Source organism: Rhinoderma darwinii, chromosome 2, assembly GCF_050947455.1.
Source record: "Rhinoderma darwinii isolate aRhiDar2 chromosome 2, aRhiDar2.hap1, whole genome shotgun sequence".
In the NCBI taxonomy this organism is placed as follows: Eukaryota; Metazoa; Chordata; class Amphibia; order Anura; family Rhinodermatidae; genus Rhinoderma; species Rhinoderma darwinii.
The window spans coordinates 302,404,607-302,431,679 of NC_134688.1; the positions used below are offsets into that span (position 1 = coordinate 302,404,607).

Below are 27,073 nucleotides of genomic sequence, written 5' to 3' on the forward strand. Positions count from 1 at the left end.
TACCCATACAGTAGAAACCCCTGAGAAGTGACTCCATTTTGGAAACTATACCCCTCGGGGTAATCATCTAGGGGTGTACTGAGCATTTTGATCATAGATTGTATTAGAATGAGGCAGTGAAAATGAAAAAAAAATTTTTTTTCCAAAAATATGTAGTTTTTTTCCACAAGGGGTAATAGGAGAAAAAACAACACATAATTTGTTACCCAATTTCTCCCGAGTACGGCAATACCCCATGTGTGGCCCTAAACTGCTGTTTGGGAACATGGCAGAGCTCAAAATGGAAGGAGTGCCATGTGGCTTTTAGAGCACAGATTTTGCTGGACTGGTGTATGGGCGCCATGTCGCATTTGCAGAGCTCCCTTAGGTACCAGAGTAGAGTGTAAAACCCTGAGAAGTGACCCCATTTTGTAAACTACACCTCTCAGGGCATTTATCAATTGCCTGGACATATGACAGGGCTTAGGAGTGAAAGGCGCATGTGAGACCTATTTTGGTGATTTTCACAGCATTAGCCCACAATGGCAGGGCTCTGGGGTCAAATAATAAAACAAACCCCCAAGTAGTGACCCCCATTTGGGAAACTGCACCCCTGAAGGCATTTTATTAACCGGTGTAGTGAGCATTTTGACCACACAGGTTTGTTTTTTCTATTAGAAATGAATGCTCAGTGGATGGTGCAAAGTGAAAATTGCAAATTTCCACAGGTATATGCAATTTTAGTGCACAGTTCATGCCACTGAAGACAAATACCTCAAACTGTTAAGCGGGTTCTCCCGGGTATGGCGATGCAATATATGTGGATGTAAACTGCCCGTTGGGCACGCTGCAGGGCTCAGAAGGGAGGTAGCGCCATTTGGCTTTTGGAGCGCAGATTTTGCTTAGTGGTAGTTTTGTTTGGGGTTTTGCTGGTATTTCAGTTTATGATGTGGGGGCATATGTAAGCTGTGCGAGTACATCAGGGGCATAATAAGAGGGTTTTTATAATGAGGTAAATAAATAATAATTCATAGATATGTGGCCGGTGTCGCACTGATAAATGGTGCCAGATCTTATCCGCTTGTGGACACTCTGCACATTTTGCATTGCCATATTCTGAGAGCCAGAACTTCTTTATTTTTTCTCCACCGGAGCTGGGTGAGGGCTTATATGTTGCAGGACAATCTGTAGTTTTCATGGTTACCATTTTGGGGTACATGAGATTTTTTGACCAAAAACCTGCAATTCTGATGTTTTTTATAATTTTTTTTTACAGCGTTCGCCATGCGCTATGAATGGCAATTTTACTTTATTCTGCGGGTCGGTACGATTACGGCGATACCAGATGTATATAGGTATCTCTTATGCTTTGCAGCGTCTGCACAATAAAATCACTTTTGTTTCAAATAATTTTTTTTTTGTGTCACCATATTATAATTTTGGGGTACATGGAACTTTTAGATCCCTTTTTTTATTCGGTTTTGCGAGGGGTAGTGACTAACAAACAGCGATTCTGGAATCATTTTTTATAAAAAAAATTTACAGTGTTCACCGTACGGGTTAAAAAAGCGTGATATTTTTATAGTTTGGGTCGTTATGGACGCGGGAATACCACATGTGTACTTTATGTCTTTTTGTTTTTCCTATAATAGACTTATTATAGGAAAAAAGGCTGTTATAGTGTTTTTTTCATGAAACTTATTTTTTTTTTACAACATTTTTATTAACTTTTTTTTGTGTCCCACTAGGGAACTTGAAGGCATGAAGCCCTGATCGCTTTTCTAATACACTGCACTACCCACATAGTGCAGTGTATTAGAGCTGTCAGCTATTCACTGCCAGCAAGCCTATTAGGCTTCGCCTCCCGGCGGGGCCTAATAGGCTTCCGTACTAGGAAGCGATTGTTAGGCTACGGTTGCCATAGCAACCATCGGAACACCCGCGGGTGCCGATGGTTGTCATTAGCGATAGCTGCATCTAAGTGGTTAATCGGCCGGATCGGAGCCTAGCTCCGGTCCTGGCCGTTAGAGCACGATGTCAGCTGTGACAAACAGCTGACACCCGCGCCCGTAGCAACCTTCGTGGTTGCCGACAGGCTACAAGACACTTCGATGCATCGATCGCGTTGATCGATGCATCGAAGGAGTTAATCGGCCGGATCGGAGCCTAGCTCCGGTCCTGGCCGTTGCAGAGGGGTGTCGGACAGCCGATACCAGGTGGTGATAGCGCTGGCTCAGCTTCTGAGCCAGCGCCATCACATACAACACGTCATAGAGCTGTGATTGGTCCGTCTGCTTTGACTGACCAATCACAGTGATCGCCGGCAGGAGACCGCTGTGATTGGTCCCCTGCCGTCTTACTGTGCCGATCAACTGTCAAACAGTTGACGGCACAGTTCTGTCACCTTGTCCTTTGACAGGGTGACAGTTTTTAGCCAGGACGCACCGGTACGTCCCGATGCCTTAAAGCACTGCAATACAGGACGTACCGGAGCGTCCAGGTGTGGTAAGGGGTTAATGGGCTGCATGGGCTATTCCCTCATCAATTAAGCAGGTGAAAGGTCTGGAGTTGATTCCAGGTGTGGCATTTGCATTTGGAAACTGTGAACCCAAAACATGACGGCTTCAAAGGAGCTCTCAATGCAAGTGAAACAGATCAACGTTAGGAGCGGCCAAATCAACAGTTTGGTACATTATTGAAAAAAAAAAATGAAAAAAAAGGCACGCTGGTGATCTTGTGAACGCCAACGGAAGACAACAGTGGTGGATGATCGCAGAATCCTTTCCATGGTGAAGAAAAACCCCTTCACAACATCTATCCAAGTGAAGAACACTGTCCTGGAAGTAGGTGTACCAGTATCTAAGTCTACCATAAAGAGAAGACTTCATGAGAGCAAATACAGAGGGTTCACCACAAGGTGCAAACCATTAAATCAGCCTCAAAAATAGAAAGGCCAGATTAGACTTTGCCAAACATGTAAAGCCAGCCCAGTTCTGGAACAGTATTCTTTGTACCAGAATGATGGGAGGAAGAAAGTATGGAGAAGGCTTGGAATGGCTCATGATTCAAAGCACACCACATCCTCTGTAAAACATGGTGGAGGCAGTGTAATGGCATCGGCATGCATGGCTGCGAAAGGCTGGGTCACTAGTGTTTATTGATGTGACTGAAGACAGAAGCAGCCGGATGAATTCTGAAGTGGTCAGGGATATACATTCTGTCCGATTCAACCAAATGCAGCAAGGTTGATTGTGGACGTCGCTTCACAGTACAGATGGACAATGACCCAAAACATACGAAATACGAAAGCAACCCAGGAGTTTAAGGCAAAGAAGTGGAATATTCTGCAATAGCCAAGTCAATCTCACCAGATCTCAACCCAAACGAGCATGCATTACACTTGCTTAAGTCAAAACTTACCACTTCCTGACCAAGAGCTTTACCCCCTTTCCTGATCACGCCCATTTTCAGGTTTTAGCCATGTGCCAATTTAAAAGCAAATTGTTCTTCTATTACTCTTCCAATCTACATGTGTTTGGTCTTGGGTTTTTTTCAAAACATATTGGGCTTCCATATTGTGTAAAAAAAAAAATAGATATATTTTACGTTTAAAAAAATATGGAAGAAAAAATGGAAAATGAAGTTGAAAAAAAATGTGAATGTGTGATTTTAGAGTTTTTTTTTTTTTTACATCTGGTGCATGCCACTGGGTAAAACACACCAGAATACATATTTGGCAACTTCTACCGACTTCAACTATACCAAATATGTGTGCATTTCTTACACGCTAAGTGCAAGTTGGCGCTTACAAAGAATGGTGCGCAAACTGGGTTTTAGAGAAAAAATTTCCAAAGCTGGTTCGCTGACACCATACGACGATTACAGATGTTGTGACGTTCCCAGTCCATAAAAACTGATGGCCTATCCTCAGGATAGGCCATCAATATCTGATCGTCAGGGACCAACACCCGGCACCCCCGATCGGCTGTTTTGGAGGGACCCCAGTGCTTATACGAGCGCTGCTTCCCCTTCATTTCCTTTACTGCTCACACTGTGAATCACGGACACACTTGTAGCGGCGGTTCACAGTATTACAGCCTTCTACCATTCAAGTGTATACTGTAATACTGTGAACCGCCGCTACAAGTGTGTCAGCAATTCACAGTGTCTTTTATTAGATGCAATGTAGGATACGGGACATAGTGATCTTTAGCTGGTCGACCGGTGTCATGCGTAGACAAATTTATTTATAGAGAAAAATTTTATTTACAAAAAGGGTGTGTTTTTTTTTTTACATTACATTATTATTCTCCTCTCTGGCAGTCTGCTAGAGAGGGAGAAGATTCAACTTGTGATCACTGTGACAGGCTGTCACAGCGATCACCTGACCAGAGACCACTCCGAAGCTCGGTGATACAGCTGTCTAGACAACTGTATCATGGAGCTCCTTACAGTCGGCATGGATGTGATCGCTGTGACAAGTGCTGCTGAGAGGAGCAGTGTGATCGCTATGACACGCTGTTCTAGCGATCACATGACCGGAGACCACACTGAGTGGTCTCTGGGTGAAAGCTCCGTGATATCAGCTGTCTCTAGACAACTGTATCACAGAGCTCCTCACAGTCGGCGCGTAAGCGCTGCTGTTAGGAGCAATGTGATCGTTGTGACAGGTTGTCACAATGATCACTTGACCAGAGACCACTCTGAGTGGTCTCTGGTTAAAGTTCCATGATACAGCTGTCTAGCTCCGTGATACAGCTGTCTCTAAAGGCCGCCGGGGAGCGGCAAACAAGCTAACTCTGCAGGACGTTCTGGAACGGCCCTGCAGAGTTAAACGCGGAGCGCCTGGACGCTATTAGCACTATGTATAGAACAATATTACCTACTTAGAATGGACACTATATAAGGTGTGAATACTTGAAGGTCGATGACGGCTCTGAGGAAGTCCCAGGGTGGATGAAACGCGTTAGCCAATGAAAGCTTATTTTGACACGTGGGTGTTTGGCGTCATACGCCGTGTACCTGCTCTGGAGCGGATCCCATGCTGAGTCATGGTAACTTGGTCCGGTACCGCAAACTGAGCCGTGATGTTCGGGTGCAAATAGACCAAACTAGGAGGTCTGTGCCAGATCGCCTTTTCAGGCGAGTAGTATCAGGAACCTATTTCCCTTACTGACCCAGTTCTGAAGAACGCAACTGGGATCTATCGTGTAGTTCACTCTACGCTGTGAGTGGACCTTAATTTTACACAGGTGGCTGGAATTGGATCATGCCGGTCTGATCTGGGGAGTTAAACTTAAACCTTCCCCCACATCTAATTTTGCTCTAACAACTGGAGGTGTATTTTAAGGTGTATTTGTGCTCCTATACTTCGGCACATAGACACAGGCTCCCTATATCATCATTGAAGGACATTCATTCGGCCGAAACTACAATCTACATGATAACTTTATCAATGGGGCCCCTTGATCACGTCAAGATATAGATAAGTACATTTGGATCTGTATGCAATCATTATGTCAATTTTTGCACTCGAAAGTTTTGGATCCTTAATCAACAGTACTTATCGTGATATACTTATCTTTTCAGCTGATCATTTATGGCGGTCCCCTTTTTTAGAAATAATTTTGTATGTCATAGATCCTTGTTTCCAAGTCTATGAATGCTTTATTTATATAGTGAACGGATTTGACTATATTTTTTTAATTAATTAATAAATAAATTTCTACCTACTTTAATATCAAATATTTGACCTAGAGTGTGCTGGTTTGTGTCCAATGATGTTTTTTGTTTTAGTGTTTGCCCATTTAACAAACCCAGAAAACAAATAAATCAGAATAAATAGCCAATGTCAAAGGAGAATGCTAATTGCATCTTACAGTAAGTGTTTTTTCGCTTTCTCCATACAAGCTTTTTTATGGACAAGAAAATAGAATAAATCTAGCATTGAAGACAAGCCGTATATCAGAGGGAAGTGTGAACCTCTGATGGAAGAGAACACAACATAAGTCAATTGGGTTACCAAGTCCCCTTGCTAAGAGGACCGCTGTGACATTGGATGATTGGACATCAGATACACATAGCTGCCTGCATATGACGCTTTGCTTTAGCAGAATGGGCAGATACGCAGGTTTTCTGGTCACATCAAAATAAACACCTGCAATTTGTGGTCACTTTTCTACGTAATCAGTTTTCTACACCACTTCATTGTATTTAAGATACGTTGGATTAGATGCATAATATCAGATACAGCAGAATTTTAGCTTGAATAGCTGAACAAACTTAAAGTACCAGTTCCCAAGGAGGAACATTTTTGAGGGGTCTTTCATGGTATAAGGCCACGATCACATACGCAGTTTAGATGCAGTTTTTGGTTCCAATTTTTTTGCTAAAAATTGATCCAAAAGGAAGGAAAGAAAAAGACTGATACATCTCTTTTCTTGTGTATCCACTTCTGTGTTTGGCTCAAAGAACTGCATCAAAACGGAGCTTGTGATCCTAGCCAAATGTTGAGACGGACACAGATTTTGGTTTTTCACAAAGTTTGCTGCTTTAGTGCAGTTAGATCATTTAGGCCAGGTTCCCACAGGTCGGATACACTGCGTAAAAATCACACAGCATATCGACCTGGAACCCCCAGTACATTCAGCCCGAAAAATCGCACCACATTGTGGTGCGGTTTTTCAGACCGAATTTCCACAGCAGAACCTACTTACCCCTTCCCTCTTCTCTGCGCGTAGTCTGGCCTCCCAGGATGACATTACAGGCCACGTGACGCTGCAGCCTATGGATTGGCTGCAGCAGTCACATGGGATGAAACGTCATCCTAGGAGGCCGGACTGCTGGAAGAATGAGGGCGTTCTGGGTAAGTATAAATTTTTTTTCCCGTAGTTGCGATTTCTTTGCGGCGTAATCGCTGCGAATACGCCGCAAAAGTCATAACACTTGGTTTTCTGTTGCAGGCTTTGCATCACCATAGAATTCAATGGGGGATAAAAAAAATCAAACAAAAACACAGCATAAATGGACATGCTGCGGAATTTAATTCCGAATCGCAGGTCAATTTATTAACGTTTACGCTGCGTTTTTTTTCCGCAGCGTGGGCATAAGATTTTCTAAATCTCATCCACTTTGGTGCTACTGTAAATGCTGCGGAATTTCCGCACAGAATTCTGTTGCGGAAATTCCACAGCGTTTACGCTACATGGGAACCTGGCCTTAGAGCTCATTCACACGAACATAAATCTCGTCCGTGACACGGCCGTTAAAACAACGGCCATCACACGGACCCATGTATTTCAATGGGGCTGTTCACACGATTGTTTCAACGGAGCGTGTGAATGGTCTGTGAAAAAAATAGGACATGTCCTATTTTACTGTGTGCCACGCATCCCTCCATAGACTCTAGTCTGTGGGGGATCCGTGACAACGCGTCCTACACGGGTCCACCTCGGATGTGGAAAACTGCCGTTTTTCACGTCAGAGGTGGGCTACGTTCGTGTGAATTTAGCCTTAGTCAGATGTTTCTATGGTACATTGAAGTACAATTATAAGCATTCATAGGACCTTAAACTTTTGAAAAATACATCAAGTTTATGCAAAGACTTAATATTTACAGTGTTGACTTATTTTTTAAGTCTTCTGCAATTCGCCCTGACATGCTGGATATCAGCTTTAGGGCCAAATCCTGGCTGATGGCAACCTATTCTTGCCTAATCAGTGCTTTGAGTTTATCACAATTTTATTTGTCCACCCACTTTGAGGATTGACCACAGGTTCTCAATGAGATTGAGATCTCGGGAGTTTCCTGGCCATGGACCCAAAATGTCAATGTTTTGTTCACGGAGCCACTCAGTTATCACTTTTGCCTTTTGACATGGTGCTCAATCATGCTGGAAAAATAATTGTTTATCACCAAATTGCTCCTGGATCATTGGGAGAAGTTGCTATTGGAGGATGTTTAGATACCATTCTTTATGAATGGTATTGTTCTGAGACAAAATTGTGAGTGAGCCCACTCCCTTGGATGAAAAGCAACCCCACACAGGAATGGTCTCAAGATGCTTTACTGTTGGCATGACACAGGACTCATGGTAGCGCTCACCTTTTCTTCTCTGGACAATCATTCTTCCAGACGTACCAAACAGTCTGAACGGGGCTTCATCAGAGAAAATAACTACCCCAGTCCTCTGCAGTCCAATCCCTGTACTTCCTGCAGAACGTCAGTCTGTCTTTGGTTTTCTTGGAGAGAAGTGGCTTCTTTGCTTCCCTTTTTGACACCAAGCCAGCCTCCAAAATCATTTGCCTCACTGTGCGTGCAGATGCACTGACACCTGCCTGTTGCCATTCCTGAGCAAGCTCTGCACTGGTGTTGAACCGATCCCGTAGCTGAATACTCTTTAGGAGACGGTCCTGGCACTTGCTGGACTTTTTTGGACGCCCTGAAGCCTCTCTCCTCGAAATTCTTGATGCTCTGATGAATTGTCGATTTAGAGCAATCTTACAAGCAGCCATTTTTCTTGCCTGTAAAGCCCTTTTGTCGAAAAGCAATGATGACCGCACAAGTTTCCTTGGAGGTAACCACGGTTAACAGAAGACAATGATTTCAAGCTCCATCCTCCTTTTAACGTAACCAGTCTGCTCTTATAATTCAATCAGCATGACAGTGATATTAGCCGCCTTGTCCTCATTACCACTTTCTCATGAGCCAACGAGAAGATCACTGAAATGATGTTAGCAGGTCATTTTGTGGCAGGGACAAAATTAAGTGGGAATGTTTTGTTTTTTTGCGATTAAGTAAATTTTCATGCCAAGGAATGACATCGCAATTAATTGAAATTCATTGGATCACTCTTCATAACAATCTAGAGTTAATGCAAATTGCCACTATAAAAAATGAAGCAGCAAACTGTGAAAACCAAAATTTGTGTTAGTCTCAATTTTTTTTTTTTGTTCTACAGTCCTGGGCAAAAATTTTTGTTGGTGTCATATTAAACATTAACAGGTATCGTGAGAAAACTACGAACAGGTTTTTGACAATTCCTTTAGGATTTGTACTTTGCCCACTTTATGTCATCAACATTTGTCAAACTTGTCAAATCTGAGAGAATCATCATTTCTGTTCTATATCAAAAGAAAATAACATAAAAATAGGATGAGTGAAGATAATGGATAAAGTATGAAAAAGGAATGACACCTTAAAAGGGGCACAGAAATGATCAGTGAAAAGTGAGGAAAACGATAAAAAGGCAACAAATGAAGGATATAAATGTATACGTATGATCCAGACGCTTACTGTACTAAGGGCAGAAAGAGGAACTTTATCCAGCACGGAATTTTAAAAGGAAGTAATATTCCAACTTTATTAAAAAGTCCATACACAAAGGGGTGGATGCATCCGGTAAGCGGGCTTATGTGTTTCGGACAAGTCATGGCGTGTTGCATATGCTGCAAAATACAACTTGAATTTATATCCAGTGGGTTGATCAAAATGAAACTCCCCCGTCCACCTCCACATCCAATGGTTGGATCCCAGGTGAGGGATGTGTTTGTTTAGCCACCATATGGGTGAAGTGTATATGCCTATTGGTCTGACGTAAACCCCATAATAGTGTGGGGGGAGGGGGGGGATTCAAAAGCTAAAAGAGCATCATATATTGAACCAATATAATGGATATAAATGCAGATGGTATGAAAGGGACTATATTAAAATCATAAGAGAAATTAAAACCAGTATATCAAGAGAAAAATAGTGAGAGAAAGAGAAACTATATTGCATTTAAATATAATACAGTCCCAATCAGATTTCTAAACCTTGAAAAGATAAATTGTGCATTTCAAAAAATAACACCAGTTGTGAATCAATAAATTATATTAAGAAAAGAATAGCAATTGAGCAATCAAGCGCTAAACAAAAAACAGCATTGCCAATATGTCGGGTTCCCCCATATTAGTGGCACCAATGTTCATTGGGAAAATATATATATTTTTTAATAATATATATGTAAGCAAAATGGGAGACCACTATGATTCTAAGACTGGAATCCCACGAGCATGTCCAGATGTACGGAAGAACAGAGTGGGATTCCCACAACAGTTGGTGTCCAGGCGTTTGGGAAAAGGAACATCCATGGCCCTTGCAAGTCAGGAATTGCTTGCAGTGAAGTGGACCGACAGGAAGGATGTCTACATGCTGTCCACCGTACACACGGACACCACTGTGGCAATTACGGAGAGGGGGGCTACCACTGCAAAGCAGAAACCTGTCTGTGTAACAGACTACAACAAATTTATGGGGGGTGTAGACTTTTCCGACCAGGTGCTTCAGCCTTACCTGGTGAAGCGCAAAAATAAGGCCTGGTACAAAAAGGTAGCAATCTACCTCATCCAGGTTGCTACCTATAACAGTTTTGTTATTTTCAAAAAAGCCCAAGGAACGCTCACTTTTCTTCAATTTCAGGAGAAGGTCATTGAGCATCTCCTTTTTGAGTCCACTATACCGGCACAATCCTGCGAATCTGAGGATGTGCGCAGGCTTTCAGAGCGCCACTTTTTACACCCTATTCCTTCCACTGAGACCCAAAAATATCCCCAAAGAAAGTGTCGGGTATGTAGCAAGCATGGCAGGAGGAGGGATACCCACTTTTATTGCCCCATGTGTCCATCAAAACCAGCCCTTTGTAACTACCCCTGTTTCGAAACCTTTCACATGGTTTCAAATTACTAGCATTTAACACCAAAAAACAAAAAAATGGGTGGGGGGTCTTTTTAGGGAGTCAATTTCTTTATATTTTCTTTTTAGTTTGTGGGCTTTCCAAGTACGGATTATTTCTTGTGGGAGAGGTTGTAGAGCACATTTTTTTTCAGACCGTGAAACTAATTTGACCTCTTATGATTTTTTTTATTTATTTGTGGGTGATCAAGTGCTGGAATTAATTGTCCAGTACAAAATCCCACATCCACAATTTTTTTATTTTGACTGTTCTTATGACTACGTCCTGCCACATACGGCTGTTACATTCCTAATTCTGTACCGTGATACGGGCATGATCTTTTTTTGTTTGGAGGATCTCTAATAATCGAGCTGTTCCTTATCAATACACCATGGGCTTTGTTACGGTTCTTCTGGAAATACTGACATAATTTTGGGGATTAGTGATCCTTTACTGTTCCTATAGATGGTTTTGGACACGGTCCCTTTATATATTCTGTAGGTGATTGGTTGTTTTGTGCACATAGCGGTTCCTACCTTGCCGGGCAGGGGACTGTTATGGTGTACCGCGTCACTTGGCACATTCGTCCCTCATAAGGATTGATGGAGCTAAAGAGACGTTGTACAACCAGTCACTGAAAAAAACAAAACCTTGCCATGGCAGCCCTGCAAGGTGTTCTTCTATCTAGTGAACAGACTCGAGTTTGCAACATAGTTGGATACATTTTCCTCCATTTGTTTGAAGATATTGCCCGTCACTCCAGTACAGTTTATTTTTTCCTCTCTGACTGATTTTATATTAGGACAGAATTCTGTCCACAATGACATCATAATGGCACAGATGCAGGACAACGGCTTCTTCAGCAAGACATAGTCATAAGTACAGGCAAATACGTCTATAGCAACATGTATCCATTATGAATACACGGCTTCACTTCTCTTCTGCATGCCGCACAAATGTATTAATGTGGCATATTTCTAACAAAATAACCTTCTACCACGTCTCCTCTATTTCATGTGGAAACGTAATAAGAATTTGAAGAAAACATTATATACCCATAGTGTCTGAAATAATACCCATTATTTCCTCTTTTTAAAAATTTTTGGTCCGCATGCCCACTACACCACTAGATGAATACCTTTAGGGGTTTCGTTTTTAAAATGGGGTCATTTCCGCGTGTTTTTTTTTTGTTGTTGTTCAGGCAGCTCAATGCCTCTAAATGCATGATATGGGGCCTAGAATTTATTCAATTGTGCCCTGAAAGCCAAAGGGTGCTCCCTCTCTTTTTGGCCCAGCCACACGTCTAATAAGCAGATTGGGGCAACAATGGGAGTATTTTTGAAAACAGGAGAAACCGGGTGATAGATTTTGGGGTGTATTCTTTCATTTTCATGTTCGCTTTACAAAGAAATCGGTCTTCAAACTGACACTTATGAAAAAAGTGAAATTTAATTTTTCTTCACCTGCTATGTATTCAATTTAGCAAAAAACTGTGGGGTCAAAATACTTACTACACCCCTAGATAAATAACTTAAGGGGTCTAGTTTATGGGGAGTTTCTATCGTTCTGGTAGTTCAAAACCTCTCCAAATGTACAGTGGGGACTAAAAACATTTTTAAGCAAAATATGAGTCCTGAAAGCCTCCGGGTGCTCCCTCTCTTACGGGCCCTGCCGTGTGTCCAGGCAGCGCATTAGGGTCAAAATGGGGGCATTTTTGAAAACAGTGATACTTTTATGAAAAAAGTGAAATTATATTTTTTTACACCTGCTTTGCATGAATTCTTACAAAAAAACTGTGGGGTCAAAATACTTACAACACCCCTTAATAAATACCTTAAGGGGTGTCGTTTTCAAAATGGGGTCACTTGTGGGGGTTTCCACCATTCTGACACCTATGAGCCTCTGAAAACCTGGCTTGGTGCAGGAAAACAAAATGTACTTCAAAATTTATAAAATTATTACTAAACTTGTAAGTCTTCTAAATTGCTCAAAAATTATAATTTTTTTATCAAAAGTGCTGCCAAAATAGAGTAAAGCGATGGAAATATATATTTAATAAAAAAAATTGTACAGTATGTGTGTACATCTGTGACATATTGCAGTTAAAAATAGGGAAAAATTATAATTTTTACAAAATTTCTTCAATTTTTCTATTTTTTTATTAATTTCCGCAAATCGTATCAGTCTACTTTTACCACGAAAATAAAGTACAACATGTGACGAAAAAACAATGTCAGAATTATTTGGATATTCAAAACTTTCACAGAGTTAGGCCTCATGCACACGACCGTAAAAACTCCCGTTATTACGGGTCGTAATTACGACCCGTAATAACGGGCTCATAGACTTCTATTGGCGACGGGTGCCTTCCCGTTTTCTCACGGGAAGGTGCCCGTGCCGTTGAAAAAATAGAACATGTCCTATTTCAGGCCGTAATAACGGCACGGACAGTCCATAGAAGTCTATGGAGCTCTCGTAATGACGGGTGGCTACATGTGTGCACCCGTCATTACGGCAGCGTTGCTAAGCGACGTCAGTAAATAGTCACTGTCCAGGGAGCTGAAAGAGTTAACTGATCGGCAGTAACTCTTTCAGCACCCTGGACAGTGACTACCGATCAGTATAAACCTGTAAAAAATAAAAATAAAAGACGTTCATACTTACCGAGAACTTCCTGCTTCCTCCAGTCCGGTCTCCCGCCCGTTGCCTTGGTGACGCGTCCCTCTCGACATCCGGCCCGACGTCCTGGATGACGTTTCAGGCCATGTGACCGCTGCAGCCAATCACAGGTCAATCACAGGCTGCAGCGGTCACATGGACTGCCGCATCATCCAGGGATGTCGGGCTGGATGTGAAGAGAGGGACGCGTCACCAAGACAACGGCCGGGTAAGTATGAATTTCTTTAACTTTTATTACAGAAAGGGCTGTCCCTTCTCTCTATCCTGCACTGATAGAGAGAAGGGGCTGCCGATTAGTGCAGTGCTATTTTGCCGCCAAAAACGAGCCCGTAAATACGGGCGACACCGGACCCATATTTACTGGCACGGGTTCGTAAATACTGGTGCAAAACGGGTCGAATATGTGTGACACCGGACCCGTATTTACGCCAGTATTTACGGGTGGGAAAAAATACGGTCGTGTGCATGAGGCCTTATTCTCTGATAAAGTCAGACATACCAGATTTAACAAATCTGGCTTGGTCATTAAGGGGTTAAGAAGGACGTTAAACATTATTAACCGCTTCCCACTCCTGGACGTACTATTAGGTCATGGTAGCTGTATCGTTCGCGTTGCATTACCTAATAGTATGTCTCGGGAGTAACGGCCGTTTCGACCATCCTCCCGACACATACAGGAGCTGTGTCCCCGCTGATTAACCCCTTAAAAGTCGCGTTCAATAGAGATCGCGGCTTTTTAGGGGTTAAGCTATAATCGCCGGCCTGCTACACGATAGCGGCCGGTGATCGTAACTATGGCAACCGGACACCAAACAATGGCGTCCGGCTATGCCATCGATGGAAGCCTAGTGGGTCCTGACAACATCAGGACCCACTATGCTTGTGTCAGTGAGTAGCTGACAGCTCCAATACACTGCACTACGCATGTAGTGCAGTGTATTAGAATAGCGATCAGGACCTCCTGCCCTCAAGTCCCCTAGTGGGACATGGTAATAAAGTTTAAAAAAAAGGTGTATAAAAATAAGGAAATAAAAGTTTTAAGTAATAAAATAAAAAAATCCCCCTTTTTCCCCTATCAGTCCTTTATTATTAATAAAAATAGATAAACAAATAAACTATACATAATTGGTATCGCCGCGTCCGTAACGGCCTGAACTACAAAATTATTTTGTTATTTATCCCGCACGGTGAACGCCGTAAAAGAAAATAATAAACCGTACCACAATCACAATTGTTTGGTCACTTCACCTCCCAAAAAATGGCATAAAAAGCGATAAAAAAATGTCGCATGTACCTAAAAACGGTCCTGATCGAAACTACAGTTCGTTACGCAAAAAATAAAGTCCTCGCACGGCTTTATTGATTGAAAAATAAAAAAGTTCTGGCGCTTAGAATAAGGTAACAAAAAAAGTGAATGATTTTTTACAAAACGTATTTTATTGTGCAAACGCCATAAGACATAAAAAAACTATAAACATATGGTATCGCTGTAATCGTATCGCCCCGCAGAATAAAGTGAATGTGACATTTATAGCGCACGGTGAACGCTGTAAAAAAAATAGAATAAAAAAACAATAGTAGAATTGCTGTTTTTTAGTCACCACGCCACCTAAAAATAGAATAAAAACTGATCAAAAACCCACCTGCACCCCAAGAAAACTACAATGGATTCCTCAAGGGGTCTAGTTTCCAAAATGGGGTCACTTTTGGGGGGTTTCCACTGTTTCGGCACCACAAGACCTCTTCAAACCGGACATGGTGCCTAATAAAAAAAGAGGCCTCAAAATCCACTAGGTGGCCCTTGGCTTCGGAGGCTGCTGCTTCAGTCCATTACCGCACTAGGGCCACATGTGGGATATTTCTCAAAACTGCAGAATCTGGGCAATAAATATTAAGTTGCGTTTCTCTGATAAAACTTTTTGTGTTATAGAAAAAAATGATATAAAAAGGATTTTCTGACAAAAATAAATATGTAAATTTCACCTCTACTTTGCTCTAAATTCCTGTGAAACACCTAAAGAGTTCATAAACTTTCTAAATGCTGTTGTGAATACTTTGAGGGGTCTAGTTTCTAAAACAGGGTGTTTGATGGGGGCGTCTAATATATAGGCCTCTCAAAGCAAATTCAGAACTGAACTGGAACCTAAAAAATAAAATAAAATGAGGCAATACTTCGCTTCTCCTAATGAGCATTGCCTACTCCAAGATGACCCCAGTTTTGACCGTTTGACCCTTATTAGACCGTTTCAGTGCCCGGTTTTCACCGAGACGTGTATTTCTATTGATGAGTCCTTGGTACATTTTAAAGGGAGGCTTCAATTCCGCCAGTACCTGCCGGGTAGGAGGGCAAGGTATGGTGTGAAGATGTATAAGCTGTGTGAGAGTGCATCATGGTATACCTACAAATTTAGGATATATGAAGGGAAGGACACCAGTATTCAGCCCCCAGAATGCCCCCCTTTACTGGGAGTTAATGCAAAAATTGTGTGGGATTTGGTGCACTCACTGCTGGACCAGGTTTACCACGTCTAACTGGATAATTTTTATACCAGCGTCCCACTCTTCAAGTGCCTCGCTTCCAGAAGTCCTGCGGCATGCGGCACTGATAGAAGAAACCTGAGAGGCCTCCCTAATACTCTGCTTGGGCAAACACTCAGAAGGGGTGAGAGCAGGGCACAATCTAGCAGCAACATATTGTGTGTCAAGTACAAGGACAAGAGAGATGTCCTTCTATTGAAAACAATACATGCCCACACCAGTACCCATGTACCTGTACGAGGTACCAGTACAGACACCCCCAAACCAGACTGCATCCTGGACTACAATAGGTACATGGGAGGGGTGGACTTGTCAGATCAAGTCCTGAAGCCCTACAGCGCCATGCGGTGTGGTATAAGAAACTGGCCGTGCACATCATACAGATGGCATTGTATAATGTGTACGTGCTACGTCGATGGGCAGGCCAGACGGGAACTTTCCTGGAATTTCAAGAGGTGGTTATCAAGAAACTAATTTTTAGGGACCAAGAAGGGGGGGCACCCAGTACTCCTGGAAGCAGGGCCACACTCATCGTACCAGGGCAACACTTTCCAGGCGAAGTTCCCCAAACTGGCAAGAAAGGAAAATGTCAAGGTCCAAAGTCTGCTATAAGAGTGGGATAAGGGATGACACAATATATCAATGTGACATGTGTCCCAAAAAACTAAGGCTCCGTATGAAAGAGTGCTTCAAAATGTATCATACATCCCTTGATTTTTAACCTACCCCAGTTTTACTTACCCTGATGCACTCCGCACATCTTATCCCCCTCATCTTTCCCTTCTGAGCCCTGCCGTGTGCCTGGGCAGCTGATAACAGCCACATTGAGGGTATTGCCATACCCGTGGGAACCCACATTACAGTTTATGGGGTGTATGTCTCGGGTAAAAATGCTCACTACACCTCTAGATGAATGCCTTAAGAGGTGTAGTTTTTAAAACGGGGTCACTTTTTGCGGGTTTCAACTGTACTGGTACCTCAGGGGCTTCTGCATACATGACTTCGCACCAGAAAATCCCCAGTAGGCCAAATGGTGGTCCTTTCCTTCTGAGCCCTCCCATGGGCCCAAACATCAGTTTATCACCACATATTGGGCATTGCCACACTCAGGAGAAATTGGGCAACAAAATGGGGTATTTTATTTCTTGTGAAAATAAGAAATTTTCAGCCAAAACTACATATTATTGGAAAAAATTAAATTTTGTTTGAATTCCCAGCCCAATTCAAATAAGTTATGTGAAAAAACTATGGGGTCAAAATGGTCACAACACCAATAAATGAATTCCTTGAGGGGTGTAGTTTCCAAAATGGGGTCACTTCTGGTGGGTTTCCATTGCTTTGATACCTCTGGGGCTCTGCAAATGCGACATGGCACCCGAAAACCAATCCAGCAAAAAAATCTGCACTCCAAAGAACACGCAGCGTTCCTACCCTTCTGAGTCCTCCCATGGGCCCAAACGGCAGTTTATCGCCACAAATGGGGTATTGCTGCACTCAGGACAAATTGGGCAACAAAATTGAGTATTTTATTTCTTGTAAAAATAAGAAATTTTGATAAAAAATGACGACATCTTATTGGAAAAAATGTCATTTTTTTTTTTAAATTTCACAGGCCAATTCAAATACGTGCTGTGTAAAAACTGTGGGGTCAAAATGGTAACAACAACCATAAATTTATTCCTTAAGGGGTGTAGTTTCCGAAATGGGGTCACTTTTGTACGATTTCTACTGCTTTGGCACCTCAACACCTCTTCAAACCTGGCATGCTGCCTAAAATATATTCTAATAAAAAAGAGGGTTCAAAATGTACTAGGTGCTTCTTTGCCTCTGGGGCTTGTGTTTTAGTCCACGAGCGCACTAGAGCCACATGTGGGACATTTCTAAAAACTGCAGAATCTGGACAATACATATTTTGTAGTGTTTCTCTGGTAAAACCTTCTGTGTTACAGAAAAAAATTGAATACAATTGAAATTCAGCAAGAAAAATTAAATTTGCAAATTTCACCTCTACTTTGCTTTAATTTCTGTGAAATGCCTGAAGGGTTAAATAAACTTTCTAAATGCTGTTTTGAATACTTTGAGGAGTCTAGTTTTCAAAATGGGGTGTTTTATGGGGGTTTCTAATACATAGGCCCCTCAAAGCCACTTCGGAACTGAAAAAAAAGGCTTTTGAAATTTTCTTAAAAATATGAGAAATTGCTGTTTATGTTCTAAGCCTTGTAACGTCCAAGAAAAATGAAAGAATGTTCAAAAAACGATGCCAATCTAAAGTGGACATATGGGAAATGTGAACTAGTAACTATTTTGGGTGGTATAACCGTCTGTTTTACAAGCAGATGCATTTAAATTCTGAAAAATGCTATGTTGATCTTTATCAGGTATACTTCTAGATTAGCAAAAGTAGTTTGAAAAGATAGTGTCCATTCAACATGTCAAGAAATAGAGATGTGAACAGTGGCGTAACTACCGCTATAGCAGCCGTAGCGGCTGCTACGGGGCCCGCGGCATGAGGGGGCCCGTGTCACCCGCCGGCACGGGCCCCCACCATCGCCGCAGGCTCCGCTAGCTGCCACTATGGCTACTACAGCGCGATGCCACTGAACACTACGGCAGTGCATGGAGGTATCTCCCCGCTCTGCCATTAAAGGGGTTGTCCTACAAAAGACATGCATCCCCTATCCACAAGATATCCACAGGATAGGGGATACATGTGTGATCGCTGGCAGCGAAAGTCCCCTGAGGTTCTCCATCACAAACCGCGGACTTCCGGGGTCTGTGTCGGCAGCCCCGTAGAAATTAATGGAGCACCGGTCGCGCTTGTGCGCATGAGTGACCAGCGCTCCTTTCATTTTTATTAAACTGCGCAGACGCCGGAAGTCAGAGGTTAGTCATGGAGAACTTCGGGGGACTTTCGGTCCCCCGTTCTCCTTATCGCTGCCATCGATCACACATGTATCCCCTATCCTATGGATAGGGGATACATGTCTTTTGTAGAACACACTATAGGTCGGATTTTTTTGGGGGGTTGGGGCTGCACGGCGTTACCTACAGGGGGGGGGGGCTGCACGGTGTTACCTACAAGGGGGGGGGGCTGCACGGCGTTACCTACAAGGGGGGGGGGGCTGCACTGCGTTACCTACAAGGAGGGGCTGCACGGCGTTACCTACAAGGGGGGCTGCACGGCGTCACCTACAAGGGGGGGCTGCACGGCGTTACCTACAAGGGGGGGCTGCACGGCGTTACCTACAAGGGGGGGCTGCACGGCGTTACCTACAAGGGGGGCTGCACGGCGTTACCTACAAGGGGGGGCTGCACGGCGTTACCTACAAGGGGGGCTGCACGGCGTTACCTACAAGGGGGGGCTGCACGGCGTTACCTACAGGGGGGGCTGCACGGCGTTCCCTACAGGGGGGGCTGTAAAAAAGGCGCTATCTACAAGGGAGGTTTGTGTGACACCCAGGGGAGGGGGGGCCCCAGTCAAAAGTTTGCTATGGGGCCCAGTCTTTCCTAGTTACGCCCCTGGATGTGAATGTATTGAGCTGGAGGTTACAGGATTTTGCAGCTTTCCATTTGCTAATACAAGTACTTTATTAAGTTGCTTTCAAATTAACTTCCTCGCAATAAGTGCTGAACATGCCGTTTCTCGTCCGCTGTTCCTTCCAGAAGCGGGGTGAACTGTACTGCGTACATGTGTGGGACATGAAGGTCCCCAGCAGCTAGTAATATGCATGCTCCACAGAAGAACATTCAGTCCAGTCATCCTCCTGTGGTACCACTATCGTAAGTGCGGAGCTATGGGAAGAGACCGCCAGCAAGCGCAGATTTTGGACATGTTACGCATTACTAAGTTTGACAGCAGCCGTTTTTACACGGTTTAGGAACTAGCCTGTTTATCTACACCAAAATCTGCATGTTACATGAGGATTTTTCTGCAGAAATCCACTGCAAAAACCTGCATAATGAGGATAAGAATAATGCAGATATGAAATTCAGAGCATGTACGGAATCTGCAGAGAATTTTGATGCTTTTTCTATTCACTTACATTGTACTGAAATTTGTTGCAGAATTTCAGCAACCGATATGCTCCCAGAAATATGTGAAAATATCCTAAGGCCTCATGCACACGAACGTGCTTTTGCAGCCGCAATTCCCCCGAAAACCCACAGGAGAATTGCGGCCCCATTCATTCCTATGGGGCCATGCACACGGCCGTGGTTTTCACGGTCCATGCATGGCCCCGGAGCCCGGACCGTAGAAAGAATGGGCAAGACTTATTACGGCCGTGTTCTGCTGTCCGGGCTCATTGAAAATAAGGGCCGCGGCCATTGGCACAGCCCGCGATTTGCGGGCGGCTCACGGCTGTCACTCCGTGGCCGGCCGACCCGGAAATCACGGCCGTTCACATGGCTACTGTCGTGTGCATGAGGCCTAAAGGGTGACAATTTAACTGTGAGATCAAGGGCTTGTCCACACGTAACAGAATTGCTGCAGAAAACTTCTGCAACAATTTCATTGAAAGTAGTAGATATTCCGCTGCGGAAAAAAATGCACCATTTCCTGCGTTTTTTACTGCAGAAAATGGTGCGTATTTTGCTGCGTTTTCCACAATGCTGGGAGATGGTGACATCTCCTCTGAAAAACGCAGCAATTCAATCCACGTTCCGCAGCAGGAATTGACGTGCTACGGTAAAAAGCAATACGCACCGCAGGCTCTGAATTTTTACGCATTGTGTGGATGAGATTTGTTAAATCTCATCCACTGTGCTGCTTCTGTATTCTGCGTATTTTCCGTCCGCAATTCCGCACGGAAAATAGGCAGCAATTCCGTTACGTGTGGAAAAGCCCTTAGAGGTCAGAAAACCCTTCTAAGGGCATCTACGAGGAATTTGTCATTCATAGGAAATCATTGCAGGGAAAATGCAAAACCGGCTGCATCTTCCCAAGAAAAATCAGGTATTTGTCGGGATGAGAGGGTTTATCGGGAGCTGACACTAATAAGGGGGTGGTCTGCGACAACCCCAACTGGATATCTCTGCAGCCCTGACGGCGATGTGAATTTTCCTCATTGAGTTCAGTAGCAAATGTAACCTAGGCCTTATTCACACGAGCGTATTTCACATCCGTTTTACCCGCGTTAAAACAACGGACGTCACTCGGATCCAGGCAATTCAATGGGGCCATTCAGACATTGTGTTTTTAATGCAGCATGTGTCCGCTGCCTGAAACTCACGGCACGTCATATTCTTGTGAGTTTCTTGCACATCGCGCACCCATTGAAGTCCATGGGTGCGTGAAGGAAAAAAAAAAACAGACAGTGAACGGATGTCATCCGTGTGCGGTATGTGTTTTTCACGCACCAGTTGCTAAAGAAATGATGAGGAAAAAATAAAACACCTTCAGTTTTTTTTGCTGACCTAAAAAACGCACCGCACATGGAACTGCGTTTTTTTACGCTCGCAAAACGGACACGCTCGTGCGAATTAGGCCTTATGCTGTGGAAAAGCTGTTAATTTGTAGCAAAACTCGCAAGTAGAGGAAAGAAAAACAAATAACACTTCTACTTTATAATAAAAAAGTCCATACTCGTCTTCCCTGGCGCTCCGCCGTCTGGTGCCAGTGCGATCAGGCTCCTGGAATCACATGTCATCCCAGGTGACCGCTGCAGCCAATCACATGGGAGAAAACGTCACCCCAGGAGCCCGACGTTACTGGCACCAACCCTGGCAGACGTGGCGCGTCGCTACGGGACATCAGGGGGAGGGGAGTATGGACTTTTTTTTTTATTTATCCCCTCATGTGGTGTCCACAACGGCAAATCCAACCAAAAGTCTGCACCAAATGGAACACGATTGGGTGCGGACTTTTGGAGGGAATTCCCTGCGGTGTCTGGGTCATATTTCCTGTGGAGTTTTCTGCAGCAAATTCGAACCATGTGAACACAGCTTTACAAAATCCCATTCACATGCAGGTAAACATTTCCGCACAGAGAAGAGCATGCGGTCTCTATCTGAAAGGGTCACGTTCTATTCCTTGCCACAGACTTGACCTACTCTATGGAGAAAAGTGGAGTCTGCGGCAACTTCCCCCATTTCCAGGATGCAGCCTGACCCCTGGTCCGTTCTAATATTAGAAGAGAGTCTGTCTGAACTGGGCGGCACCGGGTTAAGGGAAGCCATTGTTTGCTTTTCGTTTCAGGTGCATGATCAGTCAGACGAACTTTTTCCCACAGAGCAAAAACTGAACAAGTGCGCCTCTACCAGCAGAAGTATGGCATCTCCTCTATTACCGAATATACGACATTTTACATAAGCAAATAATGTGTGCGCCCCCTGGCTGCTAGTCACAAACATGTGTTACCGATGACCCCCGACAGGGTCACGTCATCAGCCTCGCACCTGTGTGTTCTCGCCTTCTTTAAAAGCCTGAGCCACTCGCTGCCTCAGAAATGCGCCCAGATCCCGGCCTCGCCTGGTCTCGTCTACCGGCCATTCTTCGCATAATTTTAGAAATCGTCGGTAACGTAAAGCCGCCATTTACATCCTAGTGTAACATTGGATAGCCGGCAAATCAGTGGATGGGGGTGTGGTCACAGTTCGCCAATTGTACTGCTGGTGTCGTGGGTAGGTCTTGTTGCCTAGCGCCATGTAGGCGTGTCTACATTTGCTAGTATTCTTTTTTTTTTTTTTACTTTTTTCTCTAGTCTAGCGCCACCTGGTGTCCTGCGCTCTTGATCTTGCGGGTCACAGAGGCAGATGGTAGATGTCATTACAACATCGTGCTGTTGCCCTTGTCCGTACAAATGTGTTATTGTGACTTATGTGCTTTTAGGATGTGCTTCTTTTCTAGATGCAGCTGCTCGGGGTATGTGACTTTCTCCTTCCATAAAATCATGTTCGAGCCTCGTGTGCCGGCATCTTGCACGGCGGCAAAGAAATGACATAAAGGAAATGAATGTTTTGCATGATTGTTGGTATCGTGTAAAGTAATGCGCTGCCTGACTCTGCTGTACAGTCTGTGATGTCACTTCCAGAGTGTCTATGGGGAGCTCATAGCCCTTTCATACTGTTACTGGATATCTGATACTACATTCCATGCTCGCTGGCATTGATATGAATAAACCTTTACTTAGAATGTGCTGTCAGATTTCCAGGAACAAAGTGTCAAAGAGGTTTCAGCATCCAATTCAGGAAATCTGAAGTACAGACTAAGGCTTTTCCCATGAAGGACCTTTATGACATATCCACAGGATATGTCATAAATGTCAGATAGATGTGGGTACAACCACTGGGACCTACACCTATCTCTAGAACGGGGTCCCCTAAACCCCGTTCTAGCTTTCTGTGCTCCCGCTGCCTCCCGGCCACTTACTGATTACATGGTCGGGAGTTATGGAAACAGCGTAACTCGCTGCGTAACTCCCATAGAACTTGTCACGTTGGGTATGTGGACCCACTGGGCCGTACCGCCTTGACGGTATGGCAGCTGGCCAACATGACACAGGTCACAGTCTATAGTTCGTATAGAGTACCAGTGGTAGCTCAGACAGTAGCAAGACAGACTCGGCTGGGACTAGGCAGCAGACAGTCGCCAGGCGTGGAACACAGCACAGCACGACTTCAGCTCAACGCGGCACTTGACCAGGATATTACGGGATACAGGTTACAGGTAGCAGGAACGGGAAACACTGGGAACTGGAAAACACTTAGGAGACCATTTGCATAGACATACTAGGATAACGACAACAAGGCTCAGGCAAGATAGGAAGGGGCAGAGCCCTTGTAGTCCAGGGTGCTCTGGAAGCAATCGGCTCAATCTCACATCAGTGTGCGCTCCAAGGCTGACTGAGTTTGCGAGCGCACCCTGGTGGTCACTGTTAAACAAAGAGCAATTGTGACCCTGGGTAGTCAGCAGGTAAAATATATAATCAACACAGGAATGCCTTCAGGCAAGCAAAAACCCTTATTTCCTGACTACCCACAATTTAATAGGAAAATAAACTAACACATTTTATTAAGCTACGTGTAGCAAGAGGACAGACCACATAAACGTCAGTTTAAAATTATCACTGTCAATGTGCCGAAGTGAAAGTGAAAACAGCCAGCTGGAGAGCTCGGCAGATCATTCAAACGGCCAGGGTGATTACTGACTGAATTGGAGTCAGTTACAAGTTAGAAGCCACACTTAGTGAATCGGCATCAAATTCGGCTAAGACAGAAATTAAAAACACACTTTAAAGGGCGCCCTCCATTTACGTCACTCCACATTGCCATAAGAGTCTCTGTTTTCTCGCCGCGTCGCCATTAGCCCCATGTACCCCTGAGGACGCTACTAGTTAGCGAAACATGTCGGGGGGGCTTTAAAGTGTGTTTTTAATTCCTGTCTTAGCCGAATTTGATGCCGATTCACTAAGTGTGGCTTCTAACTTGTAACTGACTCCAATTCAGTCAGTAATCACCCTGGCCGTTTGAATGATCTGCCGAGCCTTCCAGCTGGCTGTTTTCACTTTCACTTCGGCACATTGACAGTGATAATTTTAAACTGACGTTTATGTGGTCTGTCCTCTTGCTACACGTAGCTTAATAAAATTTGTTAGTTTATTTTCCTATTAAATTGTGGGTAGTCAGGAAATAAGGGTTTTTGCTTGCCTGAAGGCATTCCTGTGCTGGTGGTCACTGTGGAACAGGACGGCCGCATGTGCAGACATCTCTGGAGAGAAGGGCGTCGACCGGATGGAAGGATTTTGTGGTCAGCGACCACAGACATTACAGAACTGAATAGTAGTTACGGAAACAGCTGTAGCTCGCATGTCATGTCGCTTCCGTAACTGCCATACACTACTATGGGAGTTACGAAAACAGCGTAGTTCAGCAAGTTACGCTGTTTCCATAACTCCCGACCATGTAATCAGTAAGTGGCCAGGAGGCAGCAGGAGCACAGAAAGCTAGAACGGGGTATAGGGGACCCCGTTCTAGAGATAGGTGAAGGTCCCAGAGGTGGCAGCCGCATCTATCTGACATTTATGACATATCCTGTGGATATGTCATAAATGTCCTTCATGGGAAAACAACTTTAAAGGATATTCACATTATAGAATGGTATCGCTAGGATATACTTTAACATTCTGAATGGTGGAGGTCCGACCTCTGGGACCCCCGACGATATGGAGAACGAAGGGGCCGATGTCCCTTCAACAGGGAATTGCAACACGCCCCAGTGTCACTGTGCATGGAAATACTGAAGAACCAGCAGTGCAAGCCAGCGACGGAGCCCCTTCTTTCTATCTATCTATCTATCTATCTATCTATCTATCTCATATACTAGTCCTTCTCAATGAATTAGAATATAATCAAAAAGTTAATTTATTTCAGTAATTCAATTCAAAAAATGAAACTCATATATCATATAGATTCATTACACACAGAGTGATCTATTTCCAGCATTTTTTTCTTTTAATATTGATGATTATGGCTAACAGTTAATGAAAATCCAAAATTTAGTGTCCCAAAAGTGTAGAATATTATATAAGCCCAATTTCAAAAATGATTTTTAATACCGAAATGTTGGCCTACTGAAAAGTATGTCCAGTATATGCCCTCAATACTTGGTCGGGGCTCCGACTCTGCATGAAATACTGAATCAATGCGGCGTGGCATGGAGGCGATCAGCCTGTGGCACTGCTGAGGTGTTATGGAAGCCCAGGTTGCTTTGATAGCGGCCTTCAGCTCGTCTGCATTTTTGGGTCTGGTGTCCAGAGTCAACGCAGCCGTCTACCAGGAAATTTTAGAGCACTTCGTGCTTCCCTCTGCTGACAAGCTTTATGGAGATGCGGATTTCATTTCCAGCAGGACTTGGCACCTGCCCACACTGCCAAAAGTACCAATACCTGGTTTAATAACCACAGTATCATTGTGCTTGATTGGCCAGCAAACTCGCCTGACCTAAACCCATAGAGAATCTATGGGGTATTGTGAAGAGGAAGATGAGACACCCCAGACCCAACAATGCAGATGAGCTGAAGGCCGCTATCAAAGCAACCTGGGCTTCGATAACACCTCAGCAGTGCCACAGGCTGATCGCCTCCATGCCACGCCGCATTGATGCAGTAATTCATGCAAAAGGAGCCCGACCAAGTATTGAGTGCATATACTGTACATACTTCTCAGTAGGCCAACATTTCGGTATTAAAAATCATTTTTGAAATTGGGCTTAGGGCCTGTTCACATCAGTGTTCGCTTTCCGTTCCGGGGTTCCGTCGGAGGTTTCCGTCGGGTGAACCCCGCAACGGAAAGTGAAAGTGAAACCAAAGCTTCCGTTTCAGTCACCATTGATATCAATGGTGACGGAAACATTGCTAATGGTTTCTGTTCATCACCATTCTGGCAGGTTTCCGTTTTAACGACGGAATCAATATTGGAGTCGACTGCGCTATTGATTTCGTCAGAAAACCGGAAACCTGCCGGAATGGTGACGAACGGAAACCATTAGCAATGTTTCCGTCACCATTGATATCAATGGTGACTGAAATGGAAGCTGTGGTTTTACTTTCACTTTCCGTTGCTGGGTTCACCCGACGGAAACCTCCAACGCAACCCCGGAACGGAAAGCGAACGGTGATGTGAACAGGCCCTAATTTAATATTCTAATTTTCTGAGACACTAAATTTGGGGTTTTCATTAACTGTTAGCCATAATCATCAGCATTAAATGAAAAAAATGCTGGAAATAGATCACTCTGTGTGTAATGAATCTATATAATATGCGAGTTTCACTTTTTGAATTACTGAAATAATTGAACTTTTTGATGATATTCTAATTCATTGAGAAGGACTAGTGTGTGTGTGTGTGTGTGTGTGTGTGTGTGTATATATATATATATATATATATATATATACACCATATCTATCATGCTTTTTCTAGTTACACCTTTGGTAGTCACTGTTAAAATGAGTAGTGTTTATACTGCTCACCTCTGGGACCCTCACCTGTCAAGAAAATTGGGATTCCCAGATGATCAGAAAGAGCATCAAATAGTCCAAAATATTAGAATTGTTTCAATGTCCGCTTCCAGGAATGTATCAACCGGTGTAGGAAAAAATGTCCAGTTTTTTATTTAACCCATAGGTTATTTTCCTTGTTCTGAGGTCTTTGATTCCATCGCCTGAATA

General features: G+C 43.8%; 1 protein-coding gene across 2 annotated transcripts in view; it reads right to left on the minus strand.

Moving 5' to 3' along the window:
• UQCC2 (ubiquinol-cytochrome c reductase complex assembly factor 2) overlaps positions 1–22,614 on the minus strand; it is a 37,364-nt gene extending 14,750 nt beyond the window's left edge. The window contains exon 1 of one of the 2 annotated variants that reach the window (XM_075853512.1): positions 22,305–22,614. In XM_075853512.1, the coding sequence (XP_075709627.1) occupies positions 22,305–22,442 (138 nt within the window). In that variant the 5' untranslated portion in view covers positions 22,443–22,614. Of the gene's footprint in view, positions 1–21,959; positions 22,101–22,304 lie in introns of those variants that run through there. The other variant, XM_075853513.1, reaches the window with a different exon arrangement.
• Positions 22,615–27,073: the final 4,459 nt, after the last annotated feature.